The sequence below is a fragment of the Leptosomus discolor genome, chromosome 3, assembly GCF_034619465.1.
Source record: "Leptosomus discolor isolate bLepDis1 chromosome 3, bLepDis1.hap2, whole genome shotgun sequence".
NCBI lineage: Eukaryota > Metazoa > Chordata > Aves > Leptosomiformes > Leptosomidae > Leptosomus > Leptosomus discolor.
This window is the reverse complement of record NC_141393.1, coordinates 4,530,774-4,554,154: the sequence shown is the minus strand read 5'-3', so window position 1 is coordinate 4,554,154 and position 23,381 is coordinate 4,530,774. Positions and strand designations below refer to the sequence as shown.

The 23,381-nt window shown below is 55.8% G+C and overlaps 1 protein-coding gene across 3 annotated transcripts in view; it reads right to left on the bottom strand.

Moving 5' to 3' along the window:
- Positions 1-7,718: 7,718 nt before the first annotated feature.
- SAMD4A (sterile alpha motif domain containing 4A) overlaps positions 7,719-23,381 on the bottom strand; it is a 104,493-nt gene continuing 88,830 nt past the window's right edge. For 2 of the 3 annotated variants that reach the window (XM_086462606.1, XM_086462607.1), the window contains 9 exons: positions 22,598-22,707; positions 21,853-21,939; positions 18,946-19,240; positions 17,460-17,545; positions 15,098-15,216; positions 12,551-12,752; positions 12,118-12,244; positions 9,827-9,910; positions 7,719-7,747 (listed from right to left, as the gene is read on the bottom strand). In XM_086462606.1, coding sequence (XP_086318732.1) covers positions 7,719-7,747; positions 9,827-9,910; positions 12,118-12,244; positions 12,551-12,752; positions 15,098-15,216; positions 17,460-17,545; positions 18,946-19,240; positions 21,853-21,939; positions 22,598-22,707 — 1,139 coding nt within the window. Of the gene's footprint in view, positions 7,748-9,716; positions 9,911-12,117; positions 12,245-12,550; positions 12,753-15,097; positions 15,217-17,459; positions 17,546-18,945; positions 19,241-21,852; positions 21,940-22,597; positions 22,708-23,381 lie in introns of those variants that run through there. The other variant, XM_086462604.1, reaches the window with a different exon arrangement.

Here is a 23,381-nt window from a genome sequence, read left to right as displayed (position 1 = left end):
TGCGAGCGACGCCGTGGCCCCGAGCTGCCTGTGCCAGGCGCACGCTGCCGAGCGATTTGCAGCTCCCAATTCAAACCAGCTCCCCGGAGCGCTCAGCCACGCTGCTGCTGAGCCCCGCGGTGAATTCCCTCGCTCCAAGTGCCGCCAAGCATCTGCCTCCGCCGCAGCCCGACACCTTCAGCCCCTTTACAGCAGCAACCGGCCCCTCGCAGCTTTGGGTTTGGATACACCACCTCCAGGGATGTTTTCCTCCCCGGAGAGGGGCTGCGTGGCACCGCTCGCTGCTCACGAAGGGGTGACGGTGCTGCTGGTGACGAGCCCTGCGCTGCTGGCGTGGGCTGCCAGCCCGGGGCTCCGAGGAGCAGCACGGTGACGGCGATGGGGGTATATTCTGGGAGAGGGTCCCTGGCTGGCAGACAGCCCACCGCTATCATCCAGCCTCTCCTGCGCAGCCTCAGCCAGCAGGCTTGGGGGATTAATTATTCCTCGAACTCCAGGAGCTCTTCTGGTAAAGCCCGCTCCATCTTGATTAAAAACTTGCCTGTAATGGGAAATCCCTGCCTACCGCCGCCGGTAAAGTGTTCCCCTGGCTGTTCCCGTCGCTGTTAAATATGAGGCGTTTGTACCTGCACCGGGAGCCTGAGGTCAGGGCCAAAGGGACAAGAGCATCCCCTGGGAGGGTGCACCTGGTGGCTGTGCCAGCTCCTGGGGCTGCTTCTCCATCGCTCTTTGGGGTAGACGTAGAAAAGACCTCCATTAACAAGATAGCTTGAGGTTGTCCCGTGCCCAGTGGGACTGAGACAGCCCAGCAGCTGCTAGAACAGTGGCCACCAGCTCCTCTTTGCTCCCAGTTGGACGTGGGCTGCAGCCTCCACAGGGCAGCAGAACAGGAGCCCGACTCACTGGGCTGGATGGAGCTCAGGAGTGGCGTAATCCGGGAGCACAGGTTGGTAAAGCCTTAAGTCTCTGTTACGGATTCATCCAACAGCTCCCCACAGCGTGGAAATGTTTTCTTTTTCTATGGCTTTTCCTTTTTTAAGCCTCTTTCCAGTTCGCCCATCGGCTGGACCCGCAGACTAACCGCACGGGCTTTCCTTGGAGCCTTTTCAGCCCCTCCAGCTCCAATTTTCCGTCCCAGGGCTTTTTGCTTTTTTCCTTTCCCTTTTCATTCTCTATTAATGCAACAAACCCGTGCTTTGAGACCCAGACGGAAGGCACACGTCCGTGGAAAGGCAAACTGTTTATGGAAGGAAACGGCGTTTCTCTGGGGTTTAGGTAATGCTTTTCTTAGCTGCGCTGGGAGGGCTGGTGCACGGTGGGTGCAGGGAGCTGTTGCCCGTGGGCTGTGGATGCGGGTGGTCTCCTGGGCAGGGTGATTTGGGTGGGACTGAACACCGTGATGAACCTTTCCCTCCTGGGATGGCTCTGCCTGCAATGCTCGGGAGCATCTTGAAATAGAAGGGGCTTGAGGACTTGCTTTTGGGGAGCTTGGGCTCATCAGCTTTTGGGGAGCTTGCTAGGAGCCTCTTCCAAGGAGAAGCAGGGGCTGAGGCTTTCAAACAGCCTGAAGAAGCACCACGTTTGCGTGTTCTGCTCAGCACGGGGGACATTAGCCACCCTGATGCCTGCTGGAGGGACACCACAGCAGGGACCAGGCCACCCAGGAGGTCTCTGGAGGGCACCCGTGACGTCCTGACACAAGCAAGTGTGGGGAGACGCTCTGCTGCGCCTTGTGCTTGCAACCGAGAAAGGGCTGGTGGGGGACATGGAGGTCAGGGGCAGCACTGGATGTCCAAGGAGCTCCTGGCACAACTCAGACGTTAAAAGGAACCATACAAGAGATGGAAGCAGGGGCCCCAGGGGAGGCACTGTGTGGGCACCCAGGGCTGGGGTTTGGGAAGCCACATCTCACTAGCGTTGGATCTGATGAGGGATGTGGACATGTGCAAGTCCATGGGGCCTGATGGGCTGCACCCACGGCGGCTGCAGGAGCCACTGCAAGGCCGCTGTTGGTGATTTTGGAAAGGGCCTGGTGATCAGGGACGTTTCTGAGGACTGAAAGAGAGCAAAAGTCACTCCTTCCCTCAAAGAAAGATAAGAAGGAGGCTCTGGGGAGCTGCAGGCCAGTCAGCTTCACCTCCACACCTGCGAAGGTGGTGGAGCAACTAAGCCTGGACACCATTTCCAGACACCTGATGGACAAGAAGGTGATGGGGAGCAGTCAACGTGGCTTCACGAAGGGAATGTGTGCCCATCCAGCCTTCTGTGGTGCGGTGACTGGCCCGGTAGACAAGGGCAGAGCAGTGGGTACTTTATTTTGACTTCAGTGAGGCTTTTGGCACACTCTCATGGACAAGCTGATGAAGTACAGGCTGGGTAAGCTGATGTTAATGTGAGCTGAAAACTGGCAGGCCGGCCAGGCTCAGAGGGCTGGGTTCACTGGCCCAAGGTCCAGCTGGAGATGGGTCACTAGTGGGGTACCCCAGGGGTCACTAGTGGGGTACCCCAGGGGTCACTAGTGGGGCCAACTACTCTTTAACCTCCTCATTAATGACCTGGACACCGGGATGCTGTCAGCACGTCCGCAGCTGATACAAAACTGGGAGGAGTGGCTGATGCACCAGAGGGTTGTGCTGCTGTTGTCCAGAGGGACCTGGACAGGCTGGAGAAACGGGCTGAGAACTTCGTGAGGTTCAGCAAGGGGCCGTGCCCAGGTGCTGGGGAGGGATAAACTCATGTACCAGTGCACACCGGGGGCCGAGTGGGTGGAAAAGCAGCTTTGCAGGGAAGGCTCTGGGAGTCCTGGTGGACACCAAGCTGCCCATGAGCCAGCAGTAGCCCCTCACAGCAAAGGTGGCCACCAGCATCCTGGGCTGCATTAAGAAGACCATCTCCAGCAGGTAGAGGGGGTGTGTGTGGGGGGGTGTGTGTGTGTGTGTGTGTGTGTGTGTGTGTGTGTGTGTGTTGATTCTGCCCCTCTGCTCAGCACTGGTGTGCTGGGCCAGTGCTGGGCTCCCCAGTACAGGAGGGACAGGGACATGATGATTTAGAGCTCGGACTGGCTGAGAAGAGCCTGCAGGAGCTGGGCTTGGTCAGCCTGGAGAAGTGGAGACTCAGGAGGATCTTGTCTGTTGGGGGAGTGTGTGTGCGTAAAAAAGAGCTACAAAACGCAATTGCCACAAGCTGAAATACATGACATTCCGTTTAAATGTCAGAAAAAAGCCATTTTTTTAACCATAAGCATGGTCTCACCCACCACCACCCCTGGAGGCAACCAACTCCTGCTCTCACTGCCCCCGTGCTGAGCGAGGGGTGGGATGGGGCGATCTGGGGCGGGGGGGGAGGAGGGTATCCTTGCCACCCTCAGTGAGGTCGTGATGCTGCAAACAGCACCAGCCTGTGCAGAGCCAAAAGCTGAGAAAATACAGGAAAAACCTGGGCCAGAACTCACGGTCCTGCCCTCGGCACCTCCTGTGGCCGAGCACCCACGGCGAGCGGCAGCGCCAGCTCAGAGCATCCTTCCCTGCCCGCTCTGGCCCAAAGCGGGTCTGAAATTTGCAGGTTTTAAGCCTAGAATCAGCCCAGCCTTAAAAACCCGACCCAAATGTCTCCATGCACGCACGGAGGATCTCGGCTCTGAGCTGCTCCAGCCCCAATTCCTGCTGATTTCAACAGAAAATCCCGTCTCTAACCAGCTCCCGGGGCGTGGGCGTCCCCAAGGGACAAAGAAGCGGCTGCGTGGGGAATGCCGGGGATTTGTAAGCCCTGCCGTGGGCTTTATATAAAGATAATAAACCCCCCCCCCCGGCAGAACTATGCAACTCCTCCTCCCCTCTCTGACCCCACGGGGCTGGCTATTTATTTTATTCCAGTTTTTTTTTAAAGTACGAGGCCATCTGCCAAAAAAAAAGCGCGTAAATAAGGAGGCTCCACACCCCAGTGTTACAAAACCTTGTATTAATCATCTCCCTTCACTTTCAATATAACGTTGATATGAAATATAGCCATGATTCCTAGTTACATGGGAGGAAATGAGTAATAAATACATTGGAGCAAGTTGAAATCACGAGGGTGTTTCACTGGGAACAACATTTGAAAACTGTACACTTGCAAAGACCGGCATCTCCAAACATTAGTGTTTCTTTATATCGGGAAGCTTTTACATGTAACAAACATGCTATTTCCATATATGACAGAAGAAAAAAGAAAAAATTAAAAAATATGCATTGCTCGGCAACATTAACTAGGCAAAAATAGTTCTTTGTGCACTAACTTTGTACAGAAAAAACCAGGACTAAAGGCATGCATGTACAATAAAAGGCTGCCCGGGAACGGCATGCAACAGAAGAAAGTTCAAAGCTTTTTAAAGTAAGCTTACAATATGCATAAATACATAAGGGTTATATATATTAATAAGGGAGGAAGTATTCTGTTTAACATTATTAACATTCCTGTTTTTTGTTTTTGTGGTTTTTTTTTTTTTTTTTTTCTTCCTATTCCTCCCAGAGGAATACACATTCACCTTTAAGTAAAGATAAAGGAATACAAAAAATAAAACTCACTTTGCAAACTCTGATGACTCGTATAAAATCAACTTTAGTGTTATCGTCGCTGTGTGCAAATTATAGACGTCTGCAGGACCCACTTTCCATCAGGCACATTCAGAAAGCCAAACCTGGGGCACGGCCGCGCCCCGACATGGAGAAAGGTGACAACAGAAACAGTTTCCCTAAGTGCTGACCAAACTCGAGCTTCGCTCCGCGCCGTAAATCACAGTTTTGGATTTTTTTTTTTTCCTGCTGGATGCTGGCCGGGCTTCACCCCCCTCGAAGATTATTATTATTATTATTATTATTTTTTTAATGAGCTGAACAAGCAAAGGCAAAGCCCAGCTCAAGTCCAGTCGAGCTCAGGGCTTGTCCTTGGGGAGGGGGAAGACACCTCGAAAGAAAAGGTGGTTGGTTTTGTTTTGTTTTGTGGGGTCTTTTTTTGTTTTTTTTTTTTTCTTTTCTCCCTGGGTGTCGCAGCCGCCGGGAGCATCCGCCGGACCCAAGGCCACTTGGGCGCTGAGCCGGCCGGGCTCCCCCCGCTGCAGCCGGGGACGGCTCAGGGGAACAGCACCAGTAAAAGGTCCCCGGTGGGCACTGGGGGGGGGGGGCCATCTCTGGGAGAGCAGGGTGGGGGGAGATGCCCACCCGATGCCGACAGCCCCCGCGGCGGCGACATCGCCCTCGCCACGACGGTACAAAACAGTTGCACGTGGGGTGACCGGGTGAATACAAAAAAAAGAAAGGCACTGCCGCTTTATTACTGGGATTTGACTTCACAGCCTCACTCATGCAACTGTGTGGTGGTTTGGTTTTTTTTTTTTTTTAAATATTTTTTCCTCTTTTTTTTCTTTTTATAAATAATTTTTATTTTTTATTCGCCCCTCCCGCCCCCTCCCCTCCTTTTTTTTTTTTTTTTAAAACATCTTTCACTGCAGCTCTGCTACCTGCACTCAGCACAGGCACCCCAGAGCCAGGCAGGACTTCCCGAACACAACTGAAGAAGCCACTTTCGTTTTTTCTTTTTTTTTTTTTTTTTTACTTAAAAAATAACCCCAAGTAACAGCAAACACAACTAAGTCGTTATTAACCTATACACTGTCAATGGAAAAGAAGCTTTTTTTTTTTTTTTTTTTTTTTTTTTTAACAAAAGGAAAAAGCAATTTAATTATTTGGTGGTTGTTAATAACAGACATTATCATGGTCACCAGCCATAGCAAGTTAATAGGTAATATATCCAAAATAATATCTCTTAACAATCAGATAACCTCTGTTTCTCTAGTCAGCGAAGGAATAAATAGAATTTCAGCTCCGTAAATACATTTGAGCCTTCCCTGAGGAAGACTCCGGCGGTTGTGTTCGCACCTCGCTTTCCTACAACCTGGGGGTGCTCGGGGCGGGGGGTGACCCAGGTCCCCAGCGCCAGCCGGTGCCTGTGGCTCAACCCCCCCCCCAGCCCCCCCCCTTCACCGTCACCTCCTCACCCCTCTGCCCAACCTCCCTCGCTTTCGGGTTTTCCCTCCTCTGCTCCCCCCCCACCCCTGCACACCCCCGCTCCCCCAGCTCATGCCTGCCGGGAAGCAGGACACCGAGGAACAGCAAACATAAAACGTTGCATTTGGCACTTGGTTTTTGTTTTTTTTTCTTTTTTTTGTGGTTTTTTTTTTTTAAGAAAACAACTTCAAAATGCTGCATGGCAAATGGATTCACACATCTCCCACCCCCGCTGGCCCCGCCGATGCTCCGGTTCCCCCTCAGCTCCAGCCGGTCCTGGCACACGCCGCTGCCCATCGGTGCTCACGGCCGAGCCCGTTTTGGGAATATCCCTGCAACCCCTGCGGCTGCCGCTCCTACCTCCCTTCATTAATTAATTTAAAATTTATTATTATTATTACTATTATTATTCCACCAGAGGACTCGGAGCAGCATCAGGACCAGCGGGAAGCGAAGCTGCTGCTACGCCGAGCATCGCTGCGGGCCCCGACGGCTTTGCTGGCCCCGACCTCGCTTTGAGCCGTGCCAGATCTCCCGATTTAATGCCCTCGGACCACAATTAGCTCCCCGTGATACAAAGCAGCACAACGGCGGGTGAGGGGGCAGCCGAGGCACTGCCACCCACGTCTCCTCCCCGGCACGTGTTTAATGCCAAGAAAATGGGGCTGTGAAGCTGCATTTCGATGCCCTTCGGGGCTTGGTTTTTTTTATTTGGCTAAATAAAACTCGCTCCCGAGCCTCCTCCATCCCTTGTTGGCCACCCTGGGGCTGGAAAAGCCCCTTGTCGCTGGGTTTTGGCAGGCTGGGGTGGGGGGGGGGGGTAGATGTGTAAAGCCACGGATGCAGCACCTTCCCGGTACCCGCGCAGGCAAGGCAAGAGACACAGAAACTCATCCAGCGTCCCCATTCCACCCCCCCCCCCGCCTTTGCAGACATCCCTGGGACCCTCCGCCAGGCAGGATGCGCCCCCCAGCATCCCCGCACCCCGACCCCACGCTGGGGGCACAGGGATGGGGCGGGGGGCTGCCCCTGTACCCGGCAGGCGCCCGCTGACCCTCTGCCTCCGCTGCCCTGTGCACAACGCTGCCTCGAAACTGCGGATGCTCTTGGCTAAACTAAACGGAAATTTTGGGTTATTATTATCACTATTATTATTATTTTTTAAATCTGGGCTCGCCGGGCCAGTCCGTGCCTGAACGCAGCGAAACTCAAGGGATGGGACCACCGGCTCCCAAGCCCCCGGCGCGACAGACAAATCCTCCCCAAAGGGTTTTTGGTCATAGACACCCGCGTGATATTCGATATTCTTTTGCCCAGAAACAGGGTTTGCCCACGGTGCTCCGGTGAACCCTCCGTTGTCAGCACTCTCCTGCCGCATCCCCCCCCCACCCTCCCCATGCTTCTTCATCATCGCCGTTGAGTTTTCGACATATTTTTTTTTTTTTTCCCCCCATAGCATGGATGTAATAAATGACAACACAAATTCCAAGTCTAATGATATGTTCACAAGGACAATCTACACATTCACAAAATTAAAACAGGAGAGAGAGAAAGAGAGAGGAGAGGAGAGAGAGGAGGAAGGATGCAAGCTATCGCTGAGGCTCCCTGCAAGCCCCGACCTCGCCGCTGGACCCGCAGCAGTTGTTCTCCCGGCCAGCGTCCCCGTCGCGACGCCTTCTAGATCGTGGAGGTTCGGTCAACGCCATCTGCAAGCGGGAAGGGAGAGTTAGGAGCAGCCCTGGCAAGAAGCTGCTCATGTTGCACTGGTACCCCCAAGCCAGGAAGGAAGGGAGGAGATAGACACCCCCCCCCCCCCCCCCGCAGAGCACCCCCCAACCCACAGCCCCTGCGGCGAGGTGGTACCACGGGGCCACCCCCACCCCCTCATCTCCCCAAAGGGGAGGGTGGTGCAGAGGGGTTTTGGGGTGTCAACACTCTGCCAGTGCCTCTATCCTCACCCCGCAGCAGCCCCAAAGCCCCCCCCCCCCCCCCCCGTTGCTGTCCCAACACCAGTCCAGGCCTTCTGCCATGTCCCCATGTCCCCATTCCCAGGAGCAAAGGGGGTTTCTGGGCAGCCTGGACTCGCCGCAAGGTGAGTGCGAGTCTGGGACGCCCCTGCAGCGGGACAAGTTCATGACACACTGCCCAGGAGTCGGGGGACGGGGACGGAGTGGTCCCAGGGGGTGTGTGTGTTGGGGGGGGCTGCCTTGTCTCCCAGCTAACGCAGCCCTGCAACACCCGCGCGGCAGACGACGCAAAATTTTCCTCCATCCGAGGACCAGAGCAGGAAAAAAAACCAAACCAGGAGTCGCCTCCCCAGAGCCCCCTGTCCCCAGCATGCTGTGACAGCAGGGATGCGTCCAGCCCCAGGAGCGAGGGGTCCACGACCCATCCCAAAGCCGCACGAAGGACCCTGCTGCCAGCAGCCCCCCTCTCCCCCACCGCCCGCGCGCCAGCAGCTCTTACAGGGCCAGAAATCAACACCCAACAGCACTTCCAACCCTCCAGCCCCGACTGCCCTCCCTGTCCCCCATCCCAAAACCCCATCCCCAGGATGGGAGAGTGGCCAGGGCAGGGGGTGGCTCCCAGGGTAGCCCCCAAACAGAGCACTCCCTGTGACGCTACCCGAGGGCATCACAGCCGCCTCCCTCCTTAAGACTAAAAACAAACAGGTTTGTTACGCCTTTTTTTTTTTTTTTTTTTCGCCCCCGAAAGGTTTATTTTTTTAAGAGCTATTTATAGCACGACCGGTTTGGAGAGGCTCGGGGTATGCGACCTGGAAAAAATAACTGGGAGGAACAGTACCCTGCAGAGGAACAAGACAGCTAAGCCTCGCCTGGGCACACGGAGAAACGCTTTGGGTGACAGGAGTGTCCTTGTTTTCCCGGCCGGGGACGCTGCCGTGGCACTGCCAGGGCCCTGCTGCCTCTTACAGTCCTTGCTCCCGCGTCCCTCTCCCCCGGGACGGGCTGTCGCACGGCTGCAGGGAGCCCGGTGGCACTCGTCCTCCCGTCCTCCGCTGTTCCACGCAGTCCGGGGATCGCGAGACCCGAGCTGGTTATTCGGGAGGGTCTTGGGCGATGCTGGCGGCCGTGCTCGTCCCACCGCCGGGTGTGGGGGGGGTCATCCTTCGTGCTTGGGGGTCCAGTGCATCGGCGAGGGGCACCGGGCGCTTCTGGTGCTGGTGGTTTTTGCTGAACCGGGCTCTCCACCGTGCTGCCGCTGCCTTTTCCACCTTTCCCGCCTGTTTTTCCGCCTCCTCCCTCCCCGTGCCTGTTATCTGCCCACCCCAGCTGGCACCCGGCATGTTGCCCGGCACAGCACCCCGCAGCCCGCGGCAGGGTTTTAGCCCCGTGCCCTGGGGCTCCTGCAGCGCCCCCCGGCCAAACGAGGGATGCCGGTGGCAGAAGGGTAAAATACTCCAAAGCCTGTGAACCATTCGAGTACGCCGGTGGCAAGGGCTTTATCAAGAACTAATGACAGACTAGTGAGCTAATACTAATAATCATTAGCAAGCTAACTAGTGGCTAATAAGCACGGACACCACTAGTGCTGGGTGCAACCCCTGCATTCGGTTTTACCCCCTGCCCCGGCTACCTCGCCGAGAGAAGCCAATGTCCCCAGGAACATCCCTGGGAGCATCCCCGCATCCAGCCCCACCGCCGTCCCACCTCCTCACAGCCACAGCCTGTCCCAGCTTTTGGGGGGCGCGGGGCAGGTGCCGGGGGGCTCGGCGGAGGTGGCGTGGACGTGCTGGAAGAGCCCGAGGAGGAGGGAGTGCTCACCGCTGAGCGCGTGCTCCGTCATGCTCAGGCACAGGGACTCCAGCCTGTTGTTGATGTCGGGTTCCGTCACCGGCACCTGGAACTCTGCAGGGAGAAAGGAACAGGAGACCTTGGTCAGGGGACCCGGACGGGACCCCGCCTGCCTGCCCCGCACCCCCTGCCCGCTCTGCTGCTGCCGGCGTGGGCACATGTCGGGTAGGAAACCACCCGAAAGATGCCCCACAGGAGGGTCTGACCGCATGGCCGGGCGCTGGAAGCGCTTCGCTTCCCAGTGCAGTCACCTCCGGCAAGAGACGTCTGCAAAAATAGTCATCGCTCCCCTGTTCCTTATTGGTAAGGGCTGGAGCAGCTCCCCTGTGAGGACGGGCTGGGAGAGCTGGGGTCGTTCAGCCTGGAGAAGAGAAGGCTCCGGGGAGACCTTACAGCAGCTTCCAGTGCTGAAAGGGGGCTGCAGGAAAGGTGGGGAGGGACTCTTGATCAGGGAGGGTGGTGATGGGATGAGGGGTAACGGTTTCAAACTGAAAGAGGGAGATTTAGGTGAGATATTGGGAAGAAATTCTTCCCTGTGAGGGTGGTGAGGCCCTGGCACAGGCTGCCCAGGGAAGCTGTGGCTGCCCCCTCCCTGGCAGTGCTCAAGGCCAGGCTGGATGGGGCTGGGAGCGACCTGGTCTGGTGGGAGGTGTCCCTGCCCAGGGCAGGGGGGTTGGAACCGGATGATCTCTAAGGTCCCTTCCAATCCAGACCATCCCATGACTCTATGAAACTTGGGGAGGCTCAATGGCATTGCAGCAGAAGGTGGATGGAAATGAGGGGTTCAGGTGCTCCTTGGAGATGCTGAGGTGGGAGCGGGACCCCCTGCCCTGGGAGGGGGCAGCCCCGGGCTCTCCCCTTCCTAAGGCCCTACAAAAATCCTCAGTAGGTACAAAATGTCCGAGCAGCCCTGGGGAGCACGGGAGCTGCCCGTGCAGGCAGGGTTAGTGCTCGGACGTGGGATGGCAGCACAGACCGGCAGAGCCGCCGACCGGCTTTTCCACGGCCAGCTCGGCTGCTGCTCAGTCACCCGTGGCCCTGCAGCCATGTCCCTGGGGGGCTGAGCACAAAAAAAAGTGTGGGATGAAGTTTGGTGTGCTGCAACGCCCTGGCGTGATCCATACAGCGCCAAAACGCCCTCCCCTTTTGCCGCAAAAAGCTTTGCAAATACAGCTTTTGCCACCGACAGCCGGCGGCTCCTGCTGGCCACCAGCTTGCAGGAACATGGGACAAGGTCCAGGAGGGTTGAGGTTCCTGCAGCCCAACGAAAAGTGTGTCAGCAGCCCAGCCCCGCATTATTGCTTATTTTCCTCACTACTCAGTCCGTGTCTTTGGCTCCCTAATCCTCCTACGCCCTCGTTCACCACAGGCTGACACGCAAAGAGAAACTTATTTATTTCTGCAGAAATGTGCCCTTGTCCTGGTGTTTAATCAATACCCAAGACCAGACGCTGCTTTTGCTGTACAGGACATTCCCTGTCTAAATTATGCAGTTAAAACACTGCAGGCATGTGACGTGGGGGGAGCTGCCAAGCCGAAACCGTGGTGGAAGCTTACGGATGAGGTTTAGTTTGCTGGGGGCGGGGGTGTAACTCCCTGTCCTGCAATAAAAATTGTTACGGGAAGCATGTTGGTATGAAAATGCAAGCTTAAAGGCTAATGAGGGGATACACAAAGAAAAAGGCATGAATGTCCTAATGGGAAGGATGCTCCAGGCTCAGGGTCTAAGATCAGCAGGGACCCCCCCTGAAACAAGAGGATGCTCCTATAGACGGGAGCATTTTTGCGGTGTTTGGGAAGGAAGCACTGACATGGCACCATTTCCCTTCACATGGACTGTGAAAAGAACTTCCCCTGAGGGCCCAGAAGCAGTCCCCTCTGCACTGGGTCTCCATGTCCACGCAGCGAAAAAGGTGATGGGTGAACCACCACCTTCCCCGCCTGACACAAAGCCCCTCAGAAGCAAGCTAGGTAAGGCACCAGCGCTGCTCTATACAGGGCTGAGACGTTACGTACAGGGTCAAAATCCCTTCAGTGATGCCTCCAGTTCAATCAACCCAGTAATCCGACCAGTGTCAAAGAAACCCAGCTCGGGCGGTGACAGCCGGTGCCGCGAGTGTGGCTACAAGTGCGCGGGAGCGTGCCGTGCCGGCACGGGCGACGCGCCTGCGGGGAAGCTCACCAGCACGGCTCCTTTCCCGCAGCCTCCTCGCATCTCACCGGGCTGCGGACAAGCGAAAAAGCAAACGTCTGCTGCCTACCTGGCTGCTGAAACATCAGCATGGTCTGCGGGGAGGTGTGGACCGGCAGCGAGCGCGTCCTCTGCACCGAGCTGTGGCTCCGGCTGGGCATGCTGTTGCTGCCGCCGGGGTTGGCAAACCAGAGGTTCTGCGGGAAGCCAACAAAAAAAGGGGTGTGGGATGTGAAACAGAGGCCTCTGTGCCATTTATTGATAAACCCCTTAAGGCTCTTGTCTTCCCGCTCCACCTCCCGGTTTGCTGCCCTTCCCACCGGTCCCCCTTCTGCATCCCGCCGCACGGAGGAGAGCGCAACGCAAACGCCGGCAAACTGCTCTGGCTGGCTTGAAAAGCGGGGGAAAAAAAAGGGTGATCCGGGTAAGTTAGAGGAGGAAAAGCAAAAGAAGCTTATGGGGAAGGGATGGAAAAGCTGGAGATGCTGTGAAGGCCGACCAACCTGTCTGCCTTGCTTGAGGATGGCGGGGCTGGCGGCGGGGCTGCGCTGGGGGGTGCCCAGCAGCCCACTGGGGCCCAGCAGCCCCAGCCGGGCGGTGGGGAGGTTGCGGGAGGGGATCTGGAACTGGCGGGGGTTTCGCCGGCCCAGTCCTGCCCCTGCAGATCCGGCTGTCGGTAAGGAGTTCGACTGGCCAAAGCCTCGGCTGCGGAGAGAGAAAGCGCCGAGGGTGAGAAATCGGCCGCTGCCAGGGGCCAGGGCTGCAGGCGCGGGGGCGAGCGGCTGGTTTGGCGCGCTCAGGCCAACAGCCAAACGTCCCGAGGGTGCCCCTGCGTCGCGGCAAAGCGCCAGACCGATGCTGGCCACCCCACGCCCACCCCCCCCCCCGTGGCCACGGGTCCACCGCGAGCTCCGTTCCTGCCCTGACCCTCCCATCCTGCTGCTGCTGGTCCTCCGTCCCGCACGTGCAGCGGGAAGGAGGAGATCTGGGCACACCGCAGCAGCCCCCCTTGCTTCTTCCCTTCTGCAGTTCTCAGATTCACATTATTATTTGCTGAAGTTTATTTTTTTCCCTGCAAAATGGGCCTGTTCTTAAAGGCAAGCTAAAATAACGCAGATAACTCCCTGGGCAGGAACTTGCAGCACCTGATTTCTTGGGTTTTGACTTAAAACTCTTCCTGCTACAAAAGAGATCGCTCCTGTGCGGATTCTCTAGTGACTGATAAAGGCTCAGCTCGTGCTGTTGGGTTTTCTTTACTGGGAACACTTGAAGGGTCGGACCTTCTTCCCTTCCAGGAGGTTCATTTTTACGAACACGGTCCTCTGAGACTTCTCAAGTTCTGTAAAATTTGGTTAAAACAACCTAACGAGTTCAAGATTTCCTGCTGAGCGCAGGACTGGCTCTGCACCCGCTCCCGGTCCCGCACCGCAAACCCTCATCCGCCTCCCTTTGGTCAGAGCAAAACCCTCTGGACCCGACACCATGTGGCCACAAATGTCGTGAGACACCGGTCTCGGGACACAAAACCACCTTTACTCCTTGGAAGGGAGGGCTGCACGTGCCGGCACCCCTCCCTTTGTGGGTTTTTGCATTTAAAACCAGAGGAATGACACAAAAATAATGAGGTAATCCTTGGAAGTACACGCAGCGTGGGTCTCCTCACCGCACAACGTTGTCTTGGTGTCCCTGCCCAATGAGCTGGGCAGCGGGACTGCCACGCCGTTAGCAGGTTTAAGCCCCGCCAAGGGTAGGAGCACTCTGCAAACCCACCGCTGCGGTGGCTCTGACGTTCCCCGTCGCCCCTCCTGCCCTTCTCCAGCACTTCATCACCCTCACAGATGTTTCAGCTCACCTTCCTCCCAGCCTCATCTCTCCTGCCTTGTGTGGGTGGCCGCAAACACGCTTCAGATGACACGAGCACGCCGGGATCCCAAATCTGGATAAATTTACTAGGCAGAACTACCACGGGGTTTCTTTAAACCTCGTCCAAAAAAGCGCTCTTGCCACTGAATCCCCAGGAGAAAAGCAGGACTGGCTGCGTGCTCCTTCCTTGCCTGCAGCTTCCCAGGAGCAGAAGAAACGCAAAATGCAAACAACTCAAAAGCAGCAAGGAAACTGGAGAGCACCCCGGGCGGCCCCGGGAAAGGGACTGGGATCATTTCAAGCCGGCAGCTCTGCCTCGTGCTCGGGGTCAGCTTGGATGCGCAGCTAAACCGCTCGGGTTCATCAAAAACCTTTGCTCTTGCCTATTCTGCTCCTGATCCTGCCACGAACACTGAAATCGCTTGTTTTTCCATTCCAAAATACTTCATTGAGCTTCCACTGGGGAACACCCTGGTTCTGCACTCGCTCCTTCTGAACTCACAGCCCAGCTGTCCCAGTGCTCCATCTCCAAACCCCTTTCTTTTTCAGAAAAAAAAGAACTTGCACAAGACTGCAATAAAACAGACTTAGCAGAATGAAGCAAAAGGCTGACGCTGTCGTTACAACTGATCTAAAAATATCTGTTCTTGCCGTAACCCCAACGCTTTCTAGGATCACCCGAAATCCAGCATCACCTTGGAAGTGAGCAAACACGGTGTTCGCAGCCCATCCCCACCCAGGCTTTCTGACCGCAGCCCCCCAGCTCCGCACCCTCCGCAGGCTTCAAGCCTTTTTTTTTTTTTCGGCCGGTTGATGGCTTTTTGGTGAAATTCCAGCGCTGATGTAATGAGCAAAGGGCGGCCGGCAGGGATGGAGCTGGCCGCCCAGTGCCGGGGAGACGCTGCACAGCTGGGAAGCGCCGGGTTCGGAGCCAGGGAGATGCGGTGGGAATCGGTGGGGTAGGCGCCGACCACACACGCAAGCAAACTTATTGCTGCTTTCCCTTCCCAGCCAACGCCTGGGGTTTTATTGCTGAAGCTTTTCCAACCCTCCTCCCTCTCGAAATGTGGCTCTGAACTCGGCAGGATTTGTCCCTCCCTGTTGGGAGACACTGGTCCCACTCGCGATGCTCTTGCCGGCCCTTCCAGCTGCTGGGTCCAGCCCTCCCCTCCCAAAATCCCGCGTACCTCCTCTGCTGCCGATAGCCTGACAGCTCCAGGAGGGATTTCCGAGGGAAAGACCGAAAGAGTTTCTGCACCTGCTGTTTCCATGACAGCAGCCGCTTCTTCTGGATCTCTGTAAACGCCTGCCCCCCCATAAAAAAAAAAAAAAAAAAAAAAAAGAGAGAGAAAAATAGGAACCATATGAGTATTTTTCTGGACAAAGCGAGCAGGGACGTGTATGTGGGTGTGCGTGTGAAGAAAAGCAGCTGGAGCTGGCGGTGGTGTGAGCTGAGCCCCATCGGCAAGTCCAGAGGGAAACCCTGGTCTCTCTCAAGGATTTATTCATCTCAGGTGGAGAAAACGCTCTGGCAGCGTCCCCTGGGCCCCAGAGCGATGGCCAGGCTCTGCCCCCGAGGCTGCCGACCCCCCCTGGGCGGAGCAGGGCTTCCCCAAAGCTTCCCTCCCACCCCTCCTAGCCCCCAGACCCACCGCTCGTGCTGCCGCACAGGCGCCCGGCTCTTTGCTTGCTGCTGGGCTGGGAGCGCAGCTCCCCGTGGGGGTTTGACGGCCTGTCCCCGCTGAGGGGTGACACTGGTCACCTGGACGTGGCTCTAGAAAGCGCCGCCGGGGTTGGAAAACGCTAGGATTTGGAAAGCAGAGCTGCTCGGCAGCATCCCGCGTCCCATCCTCCTCCTCGGGGCTGGGCAGAGCTCGGCTCTGCTCCTGGCGCTGACAGCCTCTGTCACCCGGGGTGAGCCCCATCACCCGCCCAGGCTCCTTGTGAAGGTCACCCACGCAGGGGACAGATCTCCTGAAGTGCCCCGGACCTCCAGGCAGGCGGTGTGGGTTACGGGGACACCCACGTGCCCACCACAGCTAACTTTAGGCACCCATTGTCTCCACGCCGTGGGTGGAGAGGAGCGGAGGTCTCCGGAGGACAGTTTGGAGGTTAATTAGCGCCTGACTTGATTGCTTCAAACCGCCCTCCGGAGGGGACGCTCTCTCCTGGCGCTGATTACGCCCGAGCCGATGCAGACGGTGGTCCCAGGACATAGGTTGGCACCGGTGGGGTGATGCTGTGTCACCACATCAGTCCTGGGCACTCCTGGAAAATGAGCTCCTCTGCAGCTCCGTGTCTTCCTGGCTTTGTTCTCCAGCCCTGGGCATCTGCTCCCACCACTCTTGTCCCTTTCTTGGCACCTCTGCTCCATCCAGCGATGCCCTGCTCAGCTATCCAGAAAGTCCAGGCACCGTTTCCAGGCTCGGATCTTTTCTGAGAGGAGAGCAACTGGGAGCAGCTCTCCCCTCCAGCCCCTGCAGCTATTTTCCACTGCCCATCTCTGTGGAAAGCTCCCAGAAGACCATACCCACGGCTGCAGCAAACCCGAACAGGGGGTGCACTGAAACCCCCACCACGACCGACGGAGGCGTCCAGGAGCGCAGCTCAAAAAGCATGACGAAGCGCTTGCATTTCGCCTGGTATCCACCGATTTCACCCCAATTCAAGATCCACCCCCCCCCCCCCCCCCGGCTGCTTCGCCGTGCAGAGACGCGCGGAGCAAACCTTCGCACGAGCGTGGCTCGGGCACCGGCTCCAGCTGCAAGGCGAGGGGCTGCAAGCTGCCTCCCTCCTCTCCCACGCGGTGCGCAGCGCGTTTTGGGGTTGGCAGCCGCCAGCCCTCTCCAGAGAAGAGTCTCCTGTGCTTTGACATTGTGTTTTGTTTTATAAACAAATAACTGAGGAACGTTTAAAGCCTGCAGCTTCTACGAGAGGCCGTGCGATCTCCCCCCCGACCCCTGCCATATGGGCAGGCGATGAGAAGCAGCTTGTTCTGCCCGGGGTACGAAACGCCACAGGACGCCGGGGGTGCCAGCCATCCCTCCCTGCCACGGGGCAGGAGCGTGCCGGAGTCCTGCGGCAAAGCCTCGGCCATCCCAAGCCATCACCCAGCAAAAGGCAGATCTGGGGGGGGGGGGGGGAACAGAAACAGATGTCCCCGTTGCAAAAAAACCCAAGACCACATGCTGCAAAACAGGAGGCGGCAACACCAAAGGATCGCTGGGTCTGTCTGATGGAAACCGCCTGCACGTTCATCCCGGGATTTTTTTCTTTCATCCAGCTGCTGATCGGACTGTCACGAGCCAGATGAATTTCCCAGCTCCAGGTCTTGGCAATTAAGCGAGCGCAGGGCCGGGGTGGGGGGAGCAGCATTTCCACGCACCACATCGGCGCTACCGCCTGCTGCAGCCCTGTTCTGTCAGAATTACTATTAATACCCCCCAAAAATATTTGTGTTAGAAACCAAAAGGTTTACATAAACAGACACTTTGGAAACAGTTTCTAAGTGATGAGAACAACAGTTTTAGATGATCTGTCACGACTCACCTCGTGGATTAGACATTTGTCTATGAGCTGTAAATAGGAACTTATATTCTCTTCGTCGGGTCGGGAAACTAAAAGTTGTGTGCATACTGGAAAAAAAAAAAAGAGAAGAGAAGCGAAATGGGCATGGGGACACCGAGCTGGGGTCCAGGGGAGTCCCACGAATGCCTTGGACATCCCTTTTCCCGTGTCCCACAGGCAGGTCTCCTCAGCAGTGAGAAAAAAATGCCCTTCCCCAATTCCTGCCGTGCTGTCCTATATTTAGAGACAGATTTTGTTCTCCATTTACGACGGTGTAAATCCAGAGTAACACCACTGGAGGCACCAAAATTAGACCCCAGAAAATCAGGGGCACAGGATTATTCCCTATTTCTAGACAAGAGCGGGCGCTGGGAGAGCTCCTGCTCCTAAGGCCAAAATTTGCCTCCACTTCAAATGGATTCCCACCTTTCCCGATGTTGGAATTAAAGCCATAAAAGCAAGTGGAAATGAGTTCACAGAGAAATGAGTCTTTCCTGTCATAACCCCCGGGCAGAGACGCCTTGCGGTCCAAGAGGACACCTCGTCCTGGCAAGGCTGGTGCCACACGTACAGCTTCGTCCGTGACAGAGGCATTTGTCACGGGCCAAATTCATCAGCGGGTTTAAAACGGGGCCAGGAACCCACGTTTGTCTGTGCAGGCAGTCAATTAGCTGGTGAGAAATTCTGCACCACGTTTTTATATAGAAAACACCTCATCTATTTTTTGCAAAAAAAGGTCTGAAACAGGGACAAGGGCTGATTTCTTTCTGGCATCCCAACGAGTTTCTTGCTGTTCCTGGCCTCCCGTGTGAGCCTGCGGATGAGACTCCCCCTCCCTTCTTCCCCAGGGAGATGTCCCTCCGCGCAGTCAGCACTGACACCTCGGGTGCCACTGATGGGGGTTAGGACACACCCAAACTCACGCAAATTTGCTCGAAGAGCCCTGTATAAGGCACGGGAGGTCGATCCCTACCTCACATCGCTCCTGTCCACCTCCCAGTGCGTTAATCCTGATGGGCATCCCTCACCAGCCATGGAGAGGTACCCATGTATTTTGGGTGTCCTCTAGCTAAATGGGGGCTGAAAAAAGAGGCCTGGACCCAGATGATTTGCGCTCAGGATGGCTCACGTCCGGCCCACGCACCACTGCTACCCCCCCGCCAAGCAGAGCAAGTTTGAGGGGTGCTACTAAAAACACCCCTGGACCAGCGGGATGCCCTCACGGCTGTGAATGGCAAGGGAGAGGATGCCATCCACCTCTGACCTGCGGCAGGCAGCCCGGCCCATCGCTGCCCCTCCCCAAAATCACTGCCCACCTCCCCCCCCACGCCCTTACCTCTTACCACAGCACGACGGGGCCTCAAAAACCCATCACCCCACGGCTGCTGCCAGCGCCGCCACCGCACGCACCCTGCCCCAAAGCAGCTCGCCCTCGGGAGGACGCCAAGAACGAGCGACGGCCGCTCACCTTTCCCCATCACTCTGGTGAACTGGCCGGGCAGGTCGCCTTCGGGTAAAGGGGCCCCCCCCGACTCGCCCTCGCACCCCGGTAAATGGTGCTGCTGGATCCCCCCTGCGGCAGAGTCCTTGCAGTCAGAGCCTTGGCTGTCCGAGCCGATCAGGGAGGAAGGGTGATGCGAGTCGGCGTCCCGGCTGTGCTCCTCCGTGCTCGAGTTTTGGGAAGAGTAGGCTTTGATGGGGGTAAGGATCATTTGGTGTAGTTCCTGCAGCGGGACACGCAAGTTGCCACCTTCCAGGATGTCCTACGGATTTCAAGCGGAGAGAAGAGGGTTTGTCTCTGCAAGGGGGACAACAGGACACCAGACCCCTCCTGTTACCCCCCAGAGAATCCCCAACAAAGCCCGTGGCCTCGCTCCTGCTCCAGGACCCTGCTGCAGTCCATGGGCAACAGCCGTGTTTCATCCACAGCGTCTTTTGCTTAGACCAGGAGAGTGTGGAGCTGCAGCAGGGACCGCGTCTGATTATCCATGGATGTGTTCAGACCTGAATCCCCAGAGATAAACACGCCCTGTCAACCACTGGCACCCAAAACCAGCAACAATCCAGCTTCAGTGTTTCCAAATTTCCACCAGGAAGGTGACAACTCCATGGGAGTGACTGAGCCTGCGAGATTTCAATGCCCAGACCAGCAAGTATCTTGCTTCCTTCCCCAGCAATCCCACAATCGTGACATTTCAGCTCTATTTCATCGGAATTAGATTTTTTAACGTGGGCTTGTCTCCAGTTTCCAGCACTGCCTTCAAGCCTGGCTCTCCACTAACCGCTCTGCCCCAAAGAGCTTGTCATAGCATCCTTACGCCCTGGGACCATTGCAGAGCCCAGGACCACGCTGGGATGCAGGAGCCCGTCCTGCAGCAGTGAAGCAGGGACGTCCCCGTCCACACTGGGATGGGCTGGGAGAGCGGATGGAGAGGGGAAAGGGAGGGTTGCAAGGGGAGCAGGGTGGGATGTGGTCGGACACAGAAAGGGAGACCACGAGGCTGCAGGTGAACTTATATCCCTATGGCAAAAACATTCAGCCTGGAGATCCTGGGAGGGAGAATTTGGGTGCACCCCCAGCCTTGCTCTCGGTTGTAGCGTGGATCAAGAACTCCCTTTCTACGGTCAGATCCTTGTCCCACTGACGGGAAATAAATTGTATTTTGTGTTTAATGTAGCCTGGACCAGAACAGCTCATTGTAGGCTCCTGCCCGGTCTGGCTCGTGGGACGGCGCTTGGAAAGCGGCAGCTTTTGGAGGGCGCCCTGGCCGCGCCTGGGGAAGAGACACAAAGTGGGCACAGAGGCTGCGCGCGAGCCCTGAAATGGTTGTTCGCCCTAATTTCTGCTGCACCCCCAGCTCGCTCTCGGACGTTTCAGCTCCACTCCTCTCGAAGACCTGCTGTCAGTTTGCTGGGCACTAATTTTTGGGGAAAAAAATCCTGGTGGAGAGGGGTGGAGCAGCTCTTTCCAAGAAAGCAGCAATCTTTAGCAGTGAGACACTGCCCCAAAAAAAATCAAGTCCCACACATGCTCTTGTTTAGCTGAAAGAAATTGGATGGGAAGCCTGGAAAACCAGAGATGTCTCCTCCCAAACAAAGCGGCTCACAGGCAGCTTTGAGCCCCAGCGAAGTGGGACACGGTCACAGCCCCACAGCCCAAACGCACCCCACCAGGGCTCAAGAGCAGTCCCTGCCACTTATCTCCTGTGCTTTACAGCGTGTGGGGCTGGTTGGGTCAGCTGAACCGGGCTTAAGCTCCCGCACCACGCCGGTCAATCAATACCATATTTCAAAACCCAGGCGGAGAGGCAGGGGAAGAGGCTGTGCAATCGCCTGGAAAACACATCGCTGAAGCACGCTCAATCCAGCGGGCTGTCTCTTGGATTTAATAGTTATTATTAATATGCAGAGGTAAATACGGCTTTATTAGCTCCTGCCATACTCTGAGTACAATCCCATAGTATAAATAAATCGTGAAGCAGTGAGCTAACGAAAACACCAATAAATAGCAACACACCACATAAGTATTTAAAAGCCCCTAGTGGGAGGCTCTGCAAGTTGCTGTTAGAAGATGGTGCAATTAAATATAATATAATATTGCAATAATAAATAGCGAGAGGTTGGGCGAGCTGCTCCCAGCAAGTCTGTGGTGCTGCTGCTTCTCCAACAGCCATTTTGGCAGAGTTTAAGCTTTTGATGAAGTGACAAAATTTTTTCTCCTCGGAAATTCAAGATTTTGTTCAGGCACTGACGTGAGGGTCTGGCTTTTTATCTAGGGACATGTTGCCCATGTGATGCTCCAGGAACGTACAGTGGCCCTTGACCTGACAGACATTGTGAAATCCCATCTCTTTTTGGGGATGAAGAGCTAGGGGCAGGGCTTGGGGATTCCCCTGCTGACCCTGTGCCTGGAGGGGTCTCACGAGCGGGACAGCGGCACAACCAGCGGTTAAAGGCTCTGCCTGTCTCCAGTGGCAGAGGACCACAACGGGTGGCACGGGCAGAGCTGGTCCTGCACCACAGTTCAGCAGATGGGCGACCACCTTCCCATCAGTGTCGCCGGGATGGTGCCCTCCATCACTCAAAGCTCGGGTGTTTCTGAGCACCCCGGAGCTGGCCAGGGCTTGTCCCAGTGCCGCAGGGTATAGCCATCCCAGCTGCACGAGTGCCAGAGAGGGATTAGGACCCACTCTGCAAAATACAGCCCCAAATAAAACCTGCATCTGGTACAGGAGTGCTTGAGACATCGTTCAGATGTGGCCAAGCCAACAACAGACTTCTCTGCGTAAGATCCCAACAACACGTGCTTCACCCCACAATTAATTCCTGGCTTCTTGAAAAAGAAGAAATACAAAAAGTGGTTGTGCTTACTTACCCTTTCTAAAGATTTGAGCAGGTTTTGTCTTTCTTTTAGCTTTTGGATACTGATGACTATTTTGTGTCTTGCGCCTTTGGTAACGTTCTGCAAAACCAGCACAAAACCTGGTATTAACTTTTCCACAGGACAGCTGGGTAAAGCCAAACCCTTCCTCCCCTAAATGAAAAGGGCTGCTATAAATTAATCAAATTTCTGAGTGCAGGGATTAGTGGGGGACACAGAAAATCACGTAGAAACTTGCTGAAGGTAAGATTTCCAGCTAGTCTGTCCCTCCCCAGTACACCTCACCCAGTGAAAGCAAAGGTGCTGACCGGCCCTCTCCATCCTGAGGATGATGCAGAGGTAAATCTGAAAGTGGGCACATTTTGAAAGGTTAACAAGGCAATGGGCCACCAAAGCCCCACTGACTTTAAAGGAGCTGGGTACTCCAGCCTGCACCCCTGAAACTCCTGAACTTATTCCCAACTGGATAAAGACCCAAGCGCAGCTCCCAGTGATGGGACCTTCACGCTGGGACTCCAGTAAGAAATCTGGGACAGGGTCTTTTTCAGCTACAATGTGGGATTTTTTTTCCATTCCCCAAGACCCAAGAATTTTCCTTTCTCTGTTTGCTTCCCAACCACCTGCGGGCAAAACGCCTTCCACGTGAAGGCACAAAAAGAGGCGTTGGAGGCGTCTCATCCACTGACTGCGCAAGCGTCGGGACCGCGGCTGATCACTTTACGACCGATGCGGGACGTACTTGTGCCTCGAGCTGGCATTCGGTGAGGGCCATCATCTCCTCATACGTCATCTGCGAGAAGAGGGCGGCATACTTGTGCAGCCGGAGGCTCTTCAGCCAGGCTGGGACATCTGCAGCACAAAGGTAAGGAGATGAGAGCTCCTGTCGAGTTCATGACACCGCTTAACCACACACAACAGCATCAACAGCAACACGAGGAGCTGATTAGGTGCCATCCGCCATCCCACTGGTGCTTCAGACACCTTACTGAACTTCACAGACCTTTTGGAGGACATAGTGCTACGGAAATTTAGTCTAGGGAAAAGGAGGCTGAGGGGAGACCTTATTGCTCTCTACAACTACCTGAGAGGGCATTGTAGAGAGGTAGGTCTCTTCTCACAGGTAATTAATGATAGAACAAGAGGGAATGGACTCAAGCTGCACCAGGGTAGGTTTAGGCTGGACATTAGGAAAAATTTTTTCACTGAAAGGGTTCTCAGGCATAGGACTAGGCTGCCCAAGGGAGGTGGTGGAGTCACCATCCCTTCATGGGTTTAAAGGTCACTTAGATGTGGTGCTTGGAGGTGTGGTTTAGGGGTGTATTGGGTAGAGCAGGGTTGATGGTTGGACTCGATGATCCCAAAGGTCTTTTTCAACCTGAATGAGTCTACGATTCTATGATATGGATGGCAGGAGGAACCAGCCCCTGGGTGAGGACACAATGCTATGCAATTGATGGCAGGAGGAACCAAATCTCAGATGAGGACACGTCCTCAGAGGTTGGGTTTCTGTGGCTGAGCCGCTG